Source organism: Gallus gallus, chromosome 5, assembly GCF_016699485.2.
Source record: "Gallus gallus isolate bGalGal1 chromosome 5, bGalGal1.mat.broiler.GRCg7b, whole genome shotgun sequence".
Taxonomy (NCBI): Eukaryota; Metazoa; Chordata; class Aves; order Galliformes; family Phasianidae; genus Gallus; species Gallus gallus.
The window spans coordinates 33,337,177-33,355,075 of NC_052536.1; the positions used below are offsets into that span (position 1 = coordinate 33,337,177).

The following is a 17,899-nucleotide window of genomic DNA, read 5'->3' on the forward strand; positions in this document are numbered from 1 at the left end:
TGACTTCACATGCTTAATCATATCATATCTAGCAGAAACATTCAGAGAACACTCACCACATTTTCTTGAACTTGGCAGTTTGACACAGAAATACTGATGGATATATCCCCTGGGGAAGAAAGTAAAATATACTTTAGACTTCTATGCTTTCAGTTCAAACATGTAATAATAACAAATGACATTTACATGACATCATTATTTTCTGATAACTGTAGAAATTGGACCAATTAGGTCAGCTTGTTCATCTACCAGACAAAGTCAAATTACACCACCTCACAAATATGTGGCTTCAACAATAGACTTCTGTAGTATATGGGAAAGAACAGAATTATGCACTTCATTACCAAATTTTATAGTGGAATCTTATAGTTCCCATTTGTAAGCTTCTTACTGCTTTATTCCATTTTATTTCAGGGCCTTTTATCTTATGCAAGTAACATAACAGCAACCAGGGAAAACTGTTTCCATTTAGTATACTTCAGTGTATTGAACTAGATAATCTTTAAGGTCCCCTCAAACCCAAGTCATTCTATGATGCTATTCAGACTAGGGTTAATATTTTTTCATATTGGTATGTGTACTGCTAAAAGTAACAGATATTTCAACTGGCAAAAGAAGCGTTATTAATACACAACATAAATAAAAACTTGCACTTATGCTTTAATATGACAATTATGAGAAGCAACTTCTAATAATTCAAAGCTTAGGATGGTACCATAAACTTTTTGATTTACAAATCAATGGAGGAGCTAGTAAAACTGGAGAATAAGTTTAATGCTGACTGCACTACACAAAGAAGTCATTTTTGGGGGTTTCTTTGGAGCAATGATAACTCTGTCTCATACCTCTGCTTAGAATCCTGCTCAAGCTTTTCATTTTCTTAGTATGGATTTCAGCCTCATTGAAATCAGTGTTCTATTCTATAAAGCCTGTATTAAACACTGCATAAAATCACTACTTCCATCTCCACCTCTCCTAGAAGCAGAAAGTAGCATAAGTAATTTCTGCTCAAAATGACTTATTCCCTTGTCCTCTCCTTAGGAAAGTATTCATTTTGGAATGGGATGTTGTGGTTTCATATAGGATTTTTAGCATTGCTAATTTGTTTTCAAATGTATGTGCTACTTTGTGTTTGCATTAAAGATAACATCAACATGGCCCTTTAAAGGGGGCCTACAAGAAAGCTGATGAATCAGGGTGTGTAGTGATAGAACAAGGGGTAACAGCTTTAAATTAAAAGAGTGTAGAGTTAGATTAGATATTAGAAAGGAACTCTTCACTAGGAGAGTGGTGAGGTACTGGCATAGGCTGCCCAGAGAAGCACAAATTAACAGAACAAAATTTTAAACTTCTGAGGAGGCGGAGAAGAGAGCTGTCATTCCCAGTCCAGCATTTTAGCTGATACATTTAGCTACACTGGGCTCAACCCAGGGGCACCAGGCAACTAACATGACTGGAATGACATAAAGAATTTGGCAGTATTTCATGTAGGAACACAGTCGAGAAAGAAAAAGACAGAGATGATCTATTCTGATATGTGAGTTGTTGTGCCTGGAGATGTATGCCACAGCCTGTTGTGTTACTTAGCTCCTGAAGGGCTTGCTGTCTCATTAGTATTTCACACTGCATTAATAGCATCCAGATGTCAAGTGCTAAAGCACATCTATGTTGCAACACAAGGTCTGATCCAGTTTGTGTAGACGTATCTGAATTTGCTTTGCACTGAGTAGGCTAAGTACAATTAGCAAAGCAACCACAGCAGCACATACTTGGTAGTGGTGAACTGTTTGGTTTGCGCTACTTTGTTATCAGTACCTCAGAAGATTTAAATCAGCTTCATGTTCATTTACACAGTGTTTTAGCTTTGGTAGGGAATTACACAAAAGTATATAAATCAGAGGCAAAGATATATTTAGCCCTTTTGGTCCTGGGTAGCATCCATGCCTCGCTGTGAACAGAACATCTGTTCTTTACACTTGAGTTCATTTCATCTCATCATGGGACAACGTTTGCAGCCATTGTACAACCAAAAGTGATGAAAAGAAGCATATAATCTATGCAGCAGTGACCTAAAGAGTGAATGGATGTTTCTGCGATATATAGCAATAATTACAATAATGATGGGAAACATCTATCAATTCTCAACTGGAGCTCGGAAAACTTCATGCCACTCCACAAGGAAGTTATCATTCATGTCAGCAACACAAATATGGAAGAGATGCCTTGTGAGTAGAACAACTATTTGCTCACTATCAAATTTGCACATTGTATATTAACACAGGTGACCTAGTACTAACTGGAAATACATGCATGAAAAATTGTGGCTTTTAAAATACAGACAGCTGATAAGCCTTTACTAGTTGTGCAATATTTCCATGCAGAAGATTGAGCCACGCCATTTGTTAATGACTGTATTTATCTGAAATGGAGGAAACAAATAAACCTACTGTGTAGGCTGGGTCCCGACCCCATTGATGTCCCTTTAGGGATGACAGGCATCAGGGCATGCTGTATTGCCATCTCCCACATTCTTGCCACATCTATGCCAATACCACTAGTGAGAACACCGTTATTCAGTGGAACACTTGAGAGGTTTTCTATGTTTTCTCCAACATAATAAACTATATTTGCTGTGCTTATTTCAAAACAATGAGGATTGGCTCCTTGAGGCAGTAAAGTGAAAGTTTTTGCAGGTTCCAGAGAGAAAATTTCAGACAGTGGAATTTCCTAAAATGAAAAAATACATATTTTCTGTGTAAAGATTATCAACATATAAAACTAAGACATGAATTTTATTTAACTACTTTATAATATTAGCTCTTGCTTTTATCCACATGCTTCTTGTACAAACAAAAAAGTCTTGTAACCTGGAACTCCTTGACACAGAGGCCTGTTGACATTAAAATAACAGATGTTTTTTTTCAAGACCAAGTGGAAATTTAATTATTTTATTTGTAAACTTACTTGCAAAGAACTCTGTAAATAAAAGCATGATAAATATATACTCCAAATCCACATTTCACATTGGCATGAGCGTGGTTGTTTCATCTTGAATAAGACTCAAGGACACATTTTATTAACTTCCTCTGAGAGGAAGCCACATGAAAGAAATGTTTCCCATTATCATAAAGAGTTTAACTGCTTCAGGCACAAGGATATAAGAATTAAAATAATGTTTTACAATTTAAATCACAACATAATGTCCAAAGGACAGAATTAAAATAATATGTACAACACCTTATTGTTTGGAAACAATTTATAAAATGAGCAACAGAATGTCAGATGAGTTTCATGGCAAAATTTGTCACTGGTAGTGAATTGCCCCTATATAAAAACTTTTCATTTGCATAACATGTATTTCACCAGTCACTGTTAGTGAACGCTTTTCTGATCTGACACTTGCTTGTGAAATGCAATACCCACATATGCAGGTTAGGTAATGAAAACAAACACAGTTCCAAGTTATATCATTCAGGCAGCTTTAGTATTTATTCAGCAATTCACTCGAGTCCTTACTTTTTGATAGCAGAAAAAGAAATTGAAAAATATTCCTTACCTTATAATATTTACTTCCAGTATCATTTTGAAAAAGAGTAATACATTTGCTGTCTAGTCTCCAGTAGTGTCGCTTTCTCTGAAAAGAAAAATAAGGGAAAAATCTTTCTACCAATTTTCAAGAAAAAAATTTCAAGAAAATTAAATAAATGTTCTTTTATCAAATTTATCATTTCCAAAAGTTTACGTTTTCATCTGAAGGGATGAATTGGGAAGGATAAAATTTCATCTGTTATTACAAGAATTTTATAAGGCATTTATGTTTGAGTTAAAGTTTTATCAGTTCACTTTTTATTGTACTAATGTAGCTCTGTTCAACTAGTCCAAGTTTTGGAAGTTTAACATGTCATCATAGTCCCAAGGTTACACTCAGCAGTTGTGTTAGTAAAATAAATCAACTTTCTTTTTCTATTGGTAGTAGCTCACTTTAGTAGGCCACATACTGACATTCTGATTCCTGCTTTTGCAGGTCTGAATGAAAATAACTTTTTTAAATTATTATTACTGATATCTTTCTTTTACAAAGGTCTAAACTCACCTAACAGTAAGATAACTAGGAAACAGCAGCTGGAAGGTAAAGATACCTTCCAGAACCTCAGAGGTGTTAATTTTTTTTTTACTTCCTTCAGAATGTCTTCATATTTGGCCTGTGATAATGCAACTGACAGATTCAGATACTACTGTGTGTTTTAAGTGTCTCCTGGTATGGTGGAATAACTTTCTTACAAGAACTGCCATGGATTTAGGACTACAGGAAATGCAAATATAAAAATGCCATATGTGAGTGACTTTAAATTATTAATATACTATTAGGATTTTAATTCTGAGCTGTTATATAGCATGCAGAGTAAGGTCTTCCTTAATATTTCTTACCAGTGTGTCCTTGCTGGTATAGTGAACCATCCAACCTTCTTTCATTACCGTGCTACTTCTCCTTTTTGTGTGCTTCACAGACTGTACCACTCTCATTAATGGAATATTGTTGCTGGTTGAAGGGCTTAAGAATAAATCAGTAAAGGCTTTTTAAAAGAGGACAATTTTAGACAAATAGAAAAAACTTCTTTTATATGCACATTTATATTTATAGCCACTAACAGACCTGGACCAGAGACTATTTTGTTTTGTCAGTCCAAGTATCTTGAGAGTAGAAAGGAAAAAAAGCTGTAATGCCACAACAGGAGAAAGTCAGAGATCAACAGAAAGTTTACATACACAACATACACAAAATGTTCCTCAAGATAGCTAAGATGATGAGAAAGAAAGACACCCATTCACATTCATCAGCGCTTGCTGAACGTTTATGGAGACTAAACAGTGGATATGAGCACAGTGAGATGGTCAGTGGTGAATTTCAGCAGTGGCAACAGAAACATGAGAAACAAGTCACATTCTGGACAGCCATGTACAGCTGTCACATGACAAAATGAAGAGCATCTTGATCAGCTCATTCATGCAAATTGGCAATTATGTCCAGGGAACTGTATACAGAGCTGAATATCAGCTTCAGTGTTGTAAACAATAGTAACAATGTTGGAATATCACAAAGTTGTGCCAGGTGGGTCCTATTAACACACAGGAAAAGAAAGAATACCCTACGCAAGTTTGCCAGGATCTACTGGATCAGTTCAAGGCTGAAGGTGACAGTCTCCTGGATCACATCATTGCTGATGACAAAACATGGTGTTACCACTATGAGCCAAAGTAAAAATGGCAGTCGGTGGAATGGCAACATGTGAATTCCCTATCAAAGAAAAAGTTTGATGCTGTCCTCAGAGGGTAAAATGACGGCAATATTTTTTGGGATAGGAAATGTGTGATTGTTCTTGATTTCCTGGAACCCAGATAAACTATCAACTTTGATTGCTACATCACAAAACTATCTAAGTTGAAGGCTTGAACTTCCAGACTCAGGCCAAAAAATAAGACATCCTTTCTCCTTCTGTTACACCTGTGCCATTTTGACGACTATGGAACATACTGCCAGTATTGGCTGGATTGTCCTACCACACCCACCATATAGTTCAGAATTGAAGAGTTTTGACTTCCATCTGTTCAGGCCAATGAAAAACGGACTGTGTGGGCAACATTTTCCTAGCAACAACACGATCATAGCAGCTGTGAATCAGCAGGTCACCTCCACTGGTGCAGATTTTTAAACGTGTGGGAAAGTGTTTTTATAAGTCTGCAGGCTCTTGTTCATCATTGGTAAAAATACATAGCTAGGGGTGGTGATTATGTTGAAAAATAGAATTTTGTAGCTGAGAATTTGCTCCATCAAATAGCATTATTAGCTCTTTACAACTTACGTAATTAGTGAAATTAGAAAAAATATCCTATAATTCTTCTTCAAAGTAAAGAATCCTTGGTCCAAAGAAACAAGAGCTGAAAAGACCTTAATACATTTTTGGTTCACTCAGAATCAATCTCTACTTTTTTTCTCTACTTCTAATAAGTGAATAATGATTTTTTTCTTCTCTTCAAACATTTCTACAATAAATTGCACAATTCAATTCCCATTTTCCTTCTCATTTCAAGTCATTTCAAAATACTGATTCATTTTGTAATTTTCTTGAAACTCATAGTTTGTTAAGAATTTCTTCTTTCTGAAGATATCTGAAAATGCAAACAATACATCTAAAGCCAATTATATCATAGTCAATTGCACAGGCCTTGTTTTGTTTTGTTTGGCTTTCATATATATAGCCAAGTATTCCAGTTGGGGAAAAATGCTTGGGAAAGTAAATAAATTTTAAAAACTTCTCCCTATTGCTCATTTACAAATGAAGTTTCACAACATAATTTTCTGAAAAGAGCAGATATGTTAAAAAAAAAAAAAACAACAGTTTTTCAGATGAAATTTCAACTTGACAATAATGTTTAAATTCATTTTAAAATTCTAGTGCATGAAATAATCTCCTCATAATTTCAGAACCGTCACATATCACTAACTCTCTCCATCCTGAATGAGTGAGAATGCAATCCATTTAGATTTCTACTCGAGTCTTAGGTATGATATAACAAATAAATATAAAAGAAGATGGAAGGTTCACCTGATCATCCTGTTAGACTCATCATGATCTGGATCAGGATCCTGCATTTCCCCACTGTCACTGTGGCATCCCGTCATTGATATCTCAGAGTCATGAGCTATAGATTCTTCCATGTCATCTATAAAACTGCTGTTTCTTTCACTGTCATTGTCGTCACTCCCTTCTTCCATGACCACATCAGACTCAGCCCCAGGACTAAGGAGATCTGAAATATTATTTCTTGAATTATTATCTGAACACATACAATACTTCAACCACAACATCCTAACACATTTTGAGCTTCAGAAAAACCCAGGTTCTCTTTAGAATTTTACTGCCTGGGTCTCTGTATATTCAGTGTGTAATGGTGAAGGTGGTCTTTAATCAGCCATCTGGAAAATCACTACAGAAAACTGGAAACACATTAAGCTGGAGTATTTTCAGAATTACAACTTTCTACTAAAAAACTGCCAAAGTCAAGGCAGAATTTCTTATCCATAGACTTCTATTCAAACATTCTCTACCCATGAGTTTTATTTCTGAGATCTTCTGGCAGATTTTCTATGCAGCCTGAATGTTATGCACTGACTTGATGGCTGTTGGCAGGCTACAGCTGCAAACTGATGCTAGCAGAGCAAAAATTTCAAAACTAAAGATGTTGTAATATGATGATGACATGATGATGAAATAACTCCCAAGATGATTATTTATAATGTGAATTATTTATTGGGGCAGAAGATATATTTCCTTTGCACCAGTGCTCCCCATGAAGGCTGTACAATATGGCACAGTAATCCATTCTAATAAAATAACATTCCCTGCCTTTAAGAAGGAAATATTTAATTAATATAAAATAGCTCTGTGTAATATAGTACTGAAAAAAAGATGATGTTTTAACTCACAGTGCGTAGTATAAAGAGTATAAACAGACTGTTTAAGTTTATATTCACATAATGTTAAACTTTCTCATTTATTATTAGATTTGCAAAGGCAAGATCAAAGAAACAACTTTTTACTGTAGTATTGCTTGCAAATGGATTAATCTGGAAGACTGAAAAAGAGAAAAAAAATACTTAGCTAAAGGCTTAATTACAAAAAAAGAAAAAAAAACAAAAAATCAACAATAAAAAAAATGAAAAAAGTCAAAATTATAAATTCTGTCAGATATAAAAGCATTAACTTTTCTAGGTAGTTTGCACTGTTTCAGGACCCACTCAGAGACCCATGGACAGCACTTTTATGCAAAGTCAAATCACATGGAAGATATTGAATGTTCTCATTAAGAAATTTTCACCAAATTTTGTGAAGGAAAGCTCTTGACAGGCAACATAGAGGATGCTCTAAAACAATAAGAACACTGAGATGGCTGCTGGAAAAATGTTTTGAACTGATGGTATTTCACTGGAATTGAAAGTGTATGTCTGAAACATTTGCTTCCATACACCCTAGTTTTCAAATGTTTACATATAAGTTACTGATGTATGACTAAGAAATACACTGTACTTCATTTCCAGCTGAAACAGTCATCCAGTCATGAATGATACTTCACAGTTCAGGACGCTCTTTTTGCTATTCATAAAACATGGCTTTTATCTCTATTTTTTAATAAACTCACAGCCAGTTAAAAATATCCTCCCACATTTAGTGTTTAATGTGTATATTAATGAGACCATGCTTGAAATTTTATTGCTTCATCTCTTCCTTCACTTACTATTTTGGGGAAGATGCATCACACAGCAGATGGAAAGAGTGGCAGATACTGTATTTTATTTATTAAGATGGAAATTAATGTGAACCAAATTTCTGTAAGAATAGAAATGAGACACCACGATGAAATTGCCTATGAAAATTCTAAGGACCACATGTCAGTCATTTAGACACAAAATTAAGAGTTACACTATGATGCTATGGATACTATTTTATGGATATTGTTTGGTGGGAAAAAGCCAAGTTCTAGAAATTTTAAGATGGAGAGCTCCAAGGACCTAAGAACAAATTCTGCAGAGTTGCATAAAAAGAAGTTTAACACTTTCTAAAATACCGCATGGAGTAAGCACTTTCACCCCAAGTGGCTTTGTATAAGCTTTCCTCACTCAGTTTTTCCTCAGAGTTACATCTCATCAGTCTGCCGTCAGATTCATGGTAGGAGGCAAGCAAACAAAAAACAGTATGTTACTTGTCAGGCAAAGGCATGGAGGGGATAAAGATTACGCTGAAGGAATGAAGTACAGCGGTCTGAGACAAAAAGTGCGAAATCAAAGGAGTGATATAGAAACAAATGCAAATTTTGTTCATTTAGTCTAGCTGTCCAGAAATAAGTCTTGCTTTTCCACCTTCTCTTAACACTTTTGATCAATCCTATTTTGCACTGCCCTCTAAAATTGCACCTAAAATGTATGCAGTAGAAATTTTATCATCTGTAAGCAGACAGTGAATTTCTCTGACTCTGAAAATCTTTGCTCACAACCATTTGCAAAGTTAAAAAAGGAAGATGTATATAAGATTGGAATATGCATAAAAAGGATTTTTTTTTTTAACTTACTCAAGATTTCTACAGGGAAAACTCCATGCTGTTATCGATGAGCTTAGCACATCATGGCATATTTTTAGCTTTTGGATTTGAAAGCAAGTCTACCCCCTTCCATAAGCACCAGTTCTTGCACTTCTGAAGAAACAGTTATGTTATGGGACAAGTAATGGTTAAGAGAGGTACAAGAGGTGTAAGTTTAAGCTCCATACTAACATGTGGAAGAACTTCTTTACAGTAAGTGTGATGGAGCACTGGAACAGGTTGCCCAGAGATGTTGTGGAGTGTCCTTCTATGAAGATATTCAAGATCCCTCTGGATGCCTACCTGTGTGACCCATTGTAGGGCACCTGCTTTAGCAGAGGGGTTGGACTCAATGGTGTCTTGAAGTCCCTTCCAACCCATGTGATTCTATGTAGTATTAAAAAATACTGGAGACTCCAAGAGCTAAGTTTGAGGTGTACCACAGTGGATAGGCACTAGGAGTACCACATCAGTCTTCTCAAAAGTCAGGATATTCAGCATCTAAAATGTTTTTGCCTATGTTAATTGCCATTAAACAGAAAAACTTTGCAGTAATACAGTCACACAAATATAAGTAATTACTTAACACTTTTGATTTTGGTATTATTGGTACCTTTTCAATAAAGAAAATCATTGATTTAAAATTTGAAAAAGGATATCTAATAAAGCAATAACTTCTTAACCTCAGATGCAGTTTAGGCTGACAGTATGGTAATAAGCATTAGACACTGAACACTTTACCACACTTCTTATTCCTTTATCATGTAGAAAAGTGATATTTTCAAGGCAATCAACAACTCATCTACAACTACCCTTTTTTTCTCCAATACCGTCTGTCAAGCATAGCCTTACGTTTCTATACTTGACACAAAACTGACAGCACATGTATGGGAAATTCTGCAGATAATCAAGCTTTCAGTTCTGGCAACTGATACGATTAGTTTTATCCCTACTGGCCTTCCCAGTTCTCCCAGTATACAATTCCTTCTCTGGAAGATTATCCTAAAACAAACACTTCTTCCCTTCTCAAATTAAAAATTAATTTTGTGTTTTTATCTACTGCGTGAAAGCCTACTTCTCACGCAACTGGCTTTTCAATTTACTTTGGCATTCTGTGAGCAATGATCACCCAGAAGTTTTGCTGCTGAAGCCACCCCCGTGGCATGGCTAAGCCTGCCTTTCAGCACTGTGTATTTTGAAGATCTGTACTCCAAAATGATAATGTATGAATTGTTTATATGGTTCCTCCCACACCTCATCTTCAATACACAACAGAAATGTCTCAGAGGAAAGGCTACTCCCAAGCAGTAGAAAAAGATGTCTCTGTACATATAGGCTTTACACTTCTCTGTTATCTAACTGGTGGTTTAAACAGTGACGGAAACAATTGTTAAAATAACTTACCTCCATTAATGGCAACTTCCCCCAGGCAGTTATTTGGTACTTTAGGAGCACAGCGTTTGTGACAATTGAACCTACAGTCTGGCAAGAGAAAAGGAACACAATATAATTATTTCTCTTTTTCATTGCCACAGTTTCATTTCTTTTTCCTGCTATCCAACCTTTAACTGTCAAGCTCAATCATTTCACTAGCACAAAGTTAACTTAACATGATCAGAGAGCAGTAGCCTGGCCAGATGCCATTTGCCAGTACAGCAGACAGGATGAACACACCACCAGCTTCCCACAGGGAAAGAAAGTAGTACAGAAAGCAATGGGAGGAGTGCACTACACCTATCTTGGGGAGCAAGCTGGAGACTCGTGCACTTGGCTGAAAAAACAGAGCTGCTTTTTTACTACAGGAAGCAGATCAGGCTGCAGCACATCCACTTCAGCTTAGATGTCTGACTACATATCAAACACCAAAGAAAACTGAAGCAGCAGAACCTTAGCTAGCAATTTTACATGAGAAATACTTGCTCTTTGCATCACCAAGCAATTTCTAGACAGTTTTAAGTTAAGCGCTTCTTCACTACTTCTCTCATTCCCAGATATTTTTACTACTGTCTACTTCTACTTTCTTCACATCTGTAAATGGCACTTTATTAGATGTCATTTCAATTGTTTTCTTTTGGCTTATGGAACACATTTTACTTAAACTAAGAGTTGTAATTTATTAAAGGAGCTGGAAAAGCAAAGTCAGGAAGGAAGAAATATACTAGCGATGTCTATATCCTTGTAATTATTTAACTTCAGATTGATTCGAAAACCAACTGAGGTATTGCAGTGCCAAACTGTAGGCAAATATTTTTTTTTAAAATCAAGTTAACATATGCTTGTAACTGAGATTCAAAATGAACCAAAACAGGTGATATCTTTATACAGATTTTGCTAGAGTTAAATCACATCAGAATTACTTGAATGAATGCAACATTTTTGTGGAGTATTACTTCAAGGAAGCAACCCAAAGTATTTATGGGCACTCTAGTTGGTTAAGGTGAGCCAGTAGTCTAGGCTATATTCCAAATGGCCCGATTCACTTTGGCACCTGCCAAGGTACAATTCCATGAGTCCTGAGAGGACATGAGTCAGAATTCATTGAAAAAGCTTTTTTTTTTTTTTTTTAATTCTCATATAAGATCTTTTTGTTTTACTTCCATTAGAATTCCCCCCAAACCTCTAACCACTGAAATGAATGTACATGCTACAATTCAAGCACAAAAACTTGCAGATTGAGAACAGTGAAGATTAAGAATATGGTTCTATGTGTTAACTATGTGTAACTGCCCATGAGCACACTATCAGCTAGTGACAAACATAAAATAATCTACATGTTAGTGACAAAGATGTGAGGTACCTCAGCTATACCACCGAGTAATAATAAATAGCATGCAGCCAGCTCTTGTAGAACTACTGCAATTCTGATCCCAGCTAAATCCAATGTAATTGCTCATGTGACTACATATGGACACTCTGGTAAAGAAATCCTGAGTAAACCTACATATCAGTTACTCAAATGTTAATTTACTAATTTTATTATGCTTAGCTTTTACATACCTAAAGAAAGTTTACTTACCTTTACACTGCAAACCCTGTCTAAAAAGCCCTTTGAGAAGCTTCTTACAGTACTGACAAACGGTTGGCCGTGTGTAAGAGTGGATGACAAATGTGTGAGGCACTTTAACCTTAGAAAGTAGGATCTTGTCAAGCTGAATAGGTCGCCCAATGTAGGATTGTGAATTTGATCTCTTCTCTCTCCCAGTGAATGATTCTGATGGTGTTTTTTGCTGTGAAATACATAAACGGACATTTGAAAAAAAATAATTATTTATTTTTAATAGAATGTCATACATATGCCTCAAGAATATTAAGTTATCTGTCAAAAAAAGCAGTTACATTGCTTTTAAACACTAACAGAATATGCAACATACTCCTGTCTGAGATAGCTTTTAAAAATTTAGAATGGTATCAAATAATATGCTTGCTAACACTAGGGTCATACATTTCACAGTGTGGATAAACCTGTGTTGTTGTTGTTGTTTTTCAATTTAAAAATAGATTTTTATCAAAATGAAAAGATTCATTAAAAATTTCTCAGAAAAGCATCTTTCGTTTTCAGTAAAACAAGTGCCATTTTTCCTCCTCTCCTCTTTCCTGTTTTATACAAAAGTAACTTTGAAAAACTACTTTTGTACAAACGTTACGGAAATTGTTATCTTGATCTACGCACATGCAGATTTTTGATAAAAACTAGATCAGTATCTTCCATCCCTTTTATTTATAATTTTTGTTATTGCCAACTTTACCACATTCAGATTATGCACTAAAAATCAGAACAGATACTTATATTTCTCTCTATAAATACACGTGAATTGAGACACACTTTGTCTAAGGAATAGAATTTAAAAAATTCTTGAAAGAAATAAGTTACCTTATTTTTCTGCTAAATACATTTAGATGTAAATATGGTAAATAACGCAGAAAATTATGGACTCTGAATACTGCCTAACCTAAAAACTGCCATTGAGGAACAAACTACACCCACAGTTAACATGGAAAAGAAAAATACAGTAACAAGATGCAGCTTAATATTTTAAAACTCAGCATCTTTTTGCTGTCATCCACAAATATTCTGGTAACTGAAGTGAGTCATTCTCTGTTTGGTCTCCACTAGTCAAAGGCTGCAGTAGCTGAAACTTTAGATTGGCCTAACTTGGAAAACTATTTTGCTTCAAATTAACAATGTTACAGGAAAACTGGCATCCTTAGAGACCAATTATTATTTCCTGCTCACCAAAATATAAAAGTCAATTTCTGTATGCTTCTGTCTGAGAATTTTGGAGCAAGGGGAGATTAGTATGCCATTCTGGAGGTAGGCAAACCTGAGGAGTTCTAGCCTTGCCTTCACAGTGTATTTGCCATAGAAACAGAAAGATAATTCTTATAAAAACCAGATAGGTTTCTTACTGTAAAGACCGATTTCTTTTCTCTTGGCTATACTGCATAACTATCTCTTTCCAAAGAAACATATGTAATAGATTTGTTGAACATTAGTTTCCCTACTAACTGACAACAATGCCAGCTTCACACTTATTCAGTGTATAAACGCAGGACTGTCAGTCAAAGAGAAATATGCAAAATACATCGTATGAGCCACGTGCACATATTCACCATAAACGAGCTAGTTTGAAATAAGTGTAGGAAAGCATCTGTCTTTTCTTCACCACATATAATAACAGAAAATGTAGAAGTTCATGCTTTGATGTTATATGCTTACTTCCTTCCTGAGCTTTACATCTCTAGGCTCTGTAGAGCACCCATACATATGACAAACTAACTTCAGTTTAGGATTAAAATTGTTTATTATTGATCAGTTAGTAATACTCAGAGAATCATAGAATGGCCTGGGTTGAAAAGGACCTCAAAGACCAGGCTGCCCAGAGACACATCCAGCCTGGCCTTGAATGCCTCCAGGGATGGGGCATCCACAACCTCCTTGGGCAACATGTTCCAGTGTGTCACCACCCTCTGAAAAGCTTCCTCCTAATATCTAACCTAAATGTTCCCTGTTTTAGTTTAAATTCATTCCCCCTTGTCCTATCGCTATCAACCTATGTAAACAGTCATTCCCCCTCCTGTTTATACGTTCCTTTCAAGTACTGGAAGACCACAATGAGGTGTCCCCAGTGCCTCCTCTTCTCCAAGCTAAATGAGCCCAGTTTCCTCAACCTTTCTTCGTAAGAGAGATGCTCCAGCCCTCTGATCATCTTAGTGGGCCTCCTCTGGACCTGTTCCAAGAGCTCTGCATCTTTCTTGCGCTGGGTGCCCCAGGCCTGGGTGCAGTACTCCAGATGGTGCCTCACAAAAGCCAAGTAGAAGGGGACAATCACCTTCCTCTTTCTGCTGGCTGCCTCTTTTTTAATTCAGCCGAGGATATAGTTGGCCTTCCGGGCTACAAGTGCACATTGCTGGTTCATGTCCAGCTTCTCATCCACCAGGATCCCCAAGTCCTTCTCCCCAGGGCTGCCCTCAATGAGTTCTTTCTGTGGTTTATATAAATAGCTGAAATTGCCCCAGCTCAAGTGCAACATCTTGCACTTGGCCCTGTTGAACCTCATTAGGTTCAACTAATAGGCCCACTTCTCCAGCTGGTCCAGGTCCCTCTGGATGGATTCAAACAAAATACTGTTTGCCTAACAATTTCAAGGCAGATTGCACTGTCTTATGAAGGCAGCCTGAACAGCGCTTTGGGAGGAGGGACAGGAACCCAGCAGGAAGGAAGCAGTGGGCCCACTTGCACAGCACATCCTGCATTGCTCAGCCTGAACACACCACCTGCAAACAGCAGCCCTTACTACTTGTGAATGGGACAAGGCCCACAAAAGGTGCTAGAAATACTGTCTCAATCCTCTCAGTCTAAGGACAAACAGGGACAAGTTTTGGTCCTAGACTGATGCTACACCCGTCTTAGTGCAGTGCCTAGTAATAGTCACTCATCCTCAACCCCATGCTATAGTCAGACATCTAGCTCAGAATGTTATCTACAATGCAGAAGAGAAAAACTGTTGTCCTATCTGACATACTATATTTTTTGGAAGCACGTTATTTTTGAAGCAAGTAATTCTTTAAAGATTTGTCTTAACTCTAATCTCACAAAACCCACCCCTGCAGTTCCCTCAGTGACACTATAAACACCTTGCCACATAAACTCAACACAGCTATCTAGAGTATTAGTCATAAAATTTGATGTCTTTGTCTTCAAATGGACATTTGGTGGAATTTTAATGTGTGGTGACATAATTCTCTTAAAATGTATTTTCATGAAACAAAACTGATGGAGAGAAGTAAAAGTTTCTAAGGAGAAAGAGTTCTTTACTTTTATGTCATTGCAGCAAATTAATATTTCAGCTTACTGTTCTTGCTGCTAGAGCAATTTCTTGATACTCTTACTGTTGTTTGAAGTATAAACAATCCAAATGTCTCCTAACATACTTCTGCTAAAACCACCAATTAGTACCATCTACATAAATTAAATTTACATTTTAATGTAATACTAGGCTTTGTTTTCAACATTATTGTTGAATGAAAAATTATTTTGGCAATTGCATACTGCTAAAATCTTTCCTCAAAGGACTTCAGAAAGCTGAGTTGGCTTGGCTCTACTCACCAAATAGCTAGCAGGTTTTGGAAACTTCAGGAGTGCTGCTGAAATGTACTGAGACTAACTTTAGGCACCAGTACGATCAAGAGAGAGGCAATCTTTTCCCTTCATGGCCTGAACCAATGGACTGGCACCCTTTCCTCTTCCAACCAGAGGCAACACAAACATCTGCTTCTGTGGGGCAGCAAGCGCAGGGAAGTTGGGTGGCACGAAACATGCAAGTCGCTCCACAACCCCAGGGACTGACTGGTTAGGAGGACCATCCAAATTTACAGACCATGAGCTTCTCCTCCCAATACCTTCCAAAACTCCTTTCAACATCCCTTAACTTTAATTTCCACCACTTCCAGCATCAGGCAGATGCCATAATTTAAAGTTCCTAAAAAAGAAGGAAAACAGGAACGACACTATTTTCACTGTAAAAGCAAGACTATCTTGCACAAAGCACCTTCTTTTTTGCCGGTGTGCCTGGTTTGTTAGAAAGATAAATTAGTTTTTCCTGGTTGTGAGCCAGACTACTGACTCAGCAACTCTGGAAACTTCCCAGGAAATGATTGCTTAACTGGATTACACCATGGAAACTAACTGCCTGCACTGCTCCAAACACTAAACAGTCCTTCTAACAATCACGCTAGCAAGGTAATCTATATTTTAACAGATTAGAATATTATTTTCCAAGTGACAACTAAAACAAAGGAACATGTGAAATTATTTAACTGTATGGATGTTCAATCGAGCTAGTGAAATCGATCCAGTATTGCCTTGAGTAATGAGAATATGAAAATCCAGTACTTGCATGTTTTTTGCAAAAAAAAAAAAAAAAAAGCAGGTGGGGCTTTCTTTCTCTCTTTCAAGAATGGAGAAGTGCCAAGCTGTTCCCCAGCACTGCATTCTGCATATTCCTTACTTTTATTAGCTGATGCCTTGCCCCTCATTCTTGATCAATTTCATCAGATTTTTGGAATGTCCTGAAACAGTCCTCTAGCAACACTTCTAGCACAGAAATCAAAGAAGTGTTATGGAGAATGGGAAGGGACTAATGGGAAGCAATAGAAGCTGACAATGTAGAATTGGCTATTGGGAGCAAAAAAAAGGGAATGCCCCAGTGAACTGGAGACTAGCAAATGTGATGCCCATCTTCAGAAAGGGCTGGAAAGATGATCCTGGTAGCTACAGACCTATCAGTCTCACCTCGGTGCCAAGGAATGTCATGGAACAGATAACGGATCAGCAGCCATCATGGATCAATTAAAGGTCAACCAGGGGATCAGGCCCAATCAGCATGGGTTTATGAATGGTAGATCCTGTTTGATAAACCTGATTTCATTCTATGACAAGGTGATCCGTTCAGTGGATGAAGGTAAGGCTGACAATGTGGTCTACCTGGACTTCACTAAAGCCTTTGACGCTGTCCCCCACAACATGAGTTTCAATAGGGCCAAGAGTCGGGTAATGCATTTTGGTCACAACAACTGCAGGCAACCCTACAGGCTTGGGGAGGAGTGGCTGGAAAGCTGCCTGATGGAAAGGAAACCTGGTGTGCTGATAGACAGATGGCTGAATATGAGCCAGCAGTGTGCCCAGGTGGCCAAGAAGGCTAATGGTATCCTAGCTTTTATCAGGAATGGTGCGGTGAGCAGGACTAGAGAACTAATCCTGCCCCTGTACTCAGCACTAGTGAGGCCTCACCACAAGTACTGTGTTCAGCTTTGGGCACCTCAATACAGAAAGGACACTGAGGTGCTGGAGTAGGTCCAAAGAAGGGCAACAAGGCTTGTGAAGGGCTTGGAGAATATGCCCTAGGAGGAGAGACTGAAGGAACTTTTGCTGTTTAGTTTGGGGAAGAGGAGGCTGAGGGGAGACCTTACTGCCCTCTTCCAATATCTGAAAGGTGATTACAATGAGTGAGGGGTTGGTCTCTTCTCACTGGTGACAGGATGAGGGGAAACGGCCTCAAGTTGTGCCAAGGTAAGTTTAGGTTGGATATCAGGAAAAACTTCTTTACAGAAAGGGTTGTTAAGCACTGGAATAGGCTCCCCAGGAAGGTGGTTGAGTCACCATCCCTGAATGTGTTTAAAAGCCTTTTGGATGTGGTGCTCAGGGACATGATTTACCAGAGGGTTGTTAGAGTAAGGGTACTATGGTTAGGTTGTAGTTGAATTC

At 37.3% G+C, this 17,899-nt stretch overlaps 1 protein-coding gene across 5 annotated transcripts in view; it reads right to left on the reverse strand.

The window, feature by feature from the left end:
- PRKD1 (protein kinase D1) overlaps positions 1-17,899 on the reverse strand; it is a 114,655-nt gene that overhangs the window by 10,375 nt on the left and 86,381 nt on the right. For all 5 annotated transcript variants that reach the window (NM_001397204.1, NM_001397203.1, NM_001397205.1 and 2 more), the window contains 7 exons: positions 12,152-12,362; positions 10,540-10,617; positions 6,606-6,810; positions 4,429-4,552; positions 3,557-3,634; positions 2,448-2,727; positions 57-109 (listed from right to left, as the gene is read on the reverse strand). In NM_001397204.1, the coding sequence (NP_001384133.1) occupies positions 57-109; positions 2,448-2,727; positions 3,557-3,634; positions 4,429-4,552; positions 6,606-6,810; positions 10,540-10,617; positions 12,152-12,362 (1,029 nt within the window). The remainder of the gene's footprint in view (positions 1-56; positions 110-2,447; positions 2,728-3,556; positions 3,635-4,428; positions 4,553-6,605; positions 6,811-10,539; positions 10,618-12,151; positions 12,363-17,899) is intronic.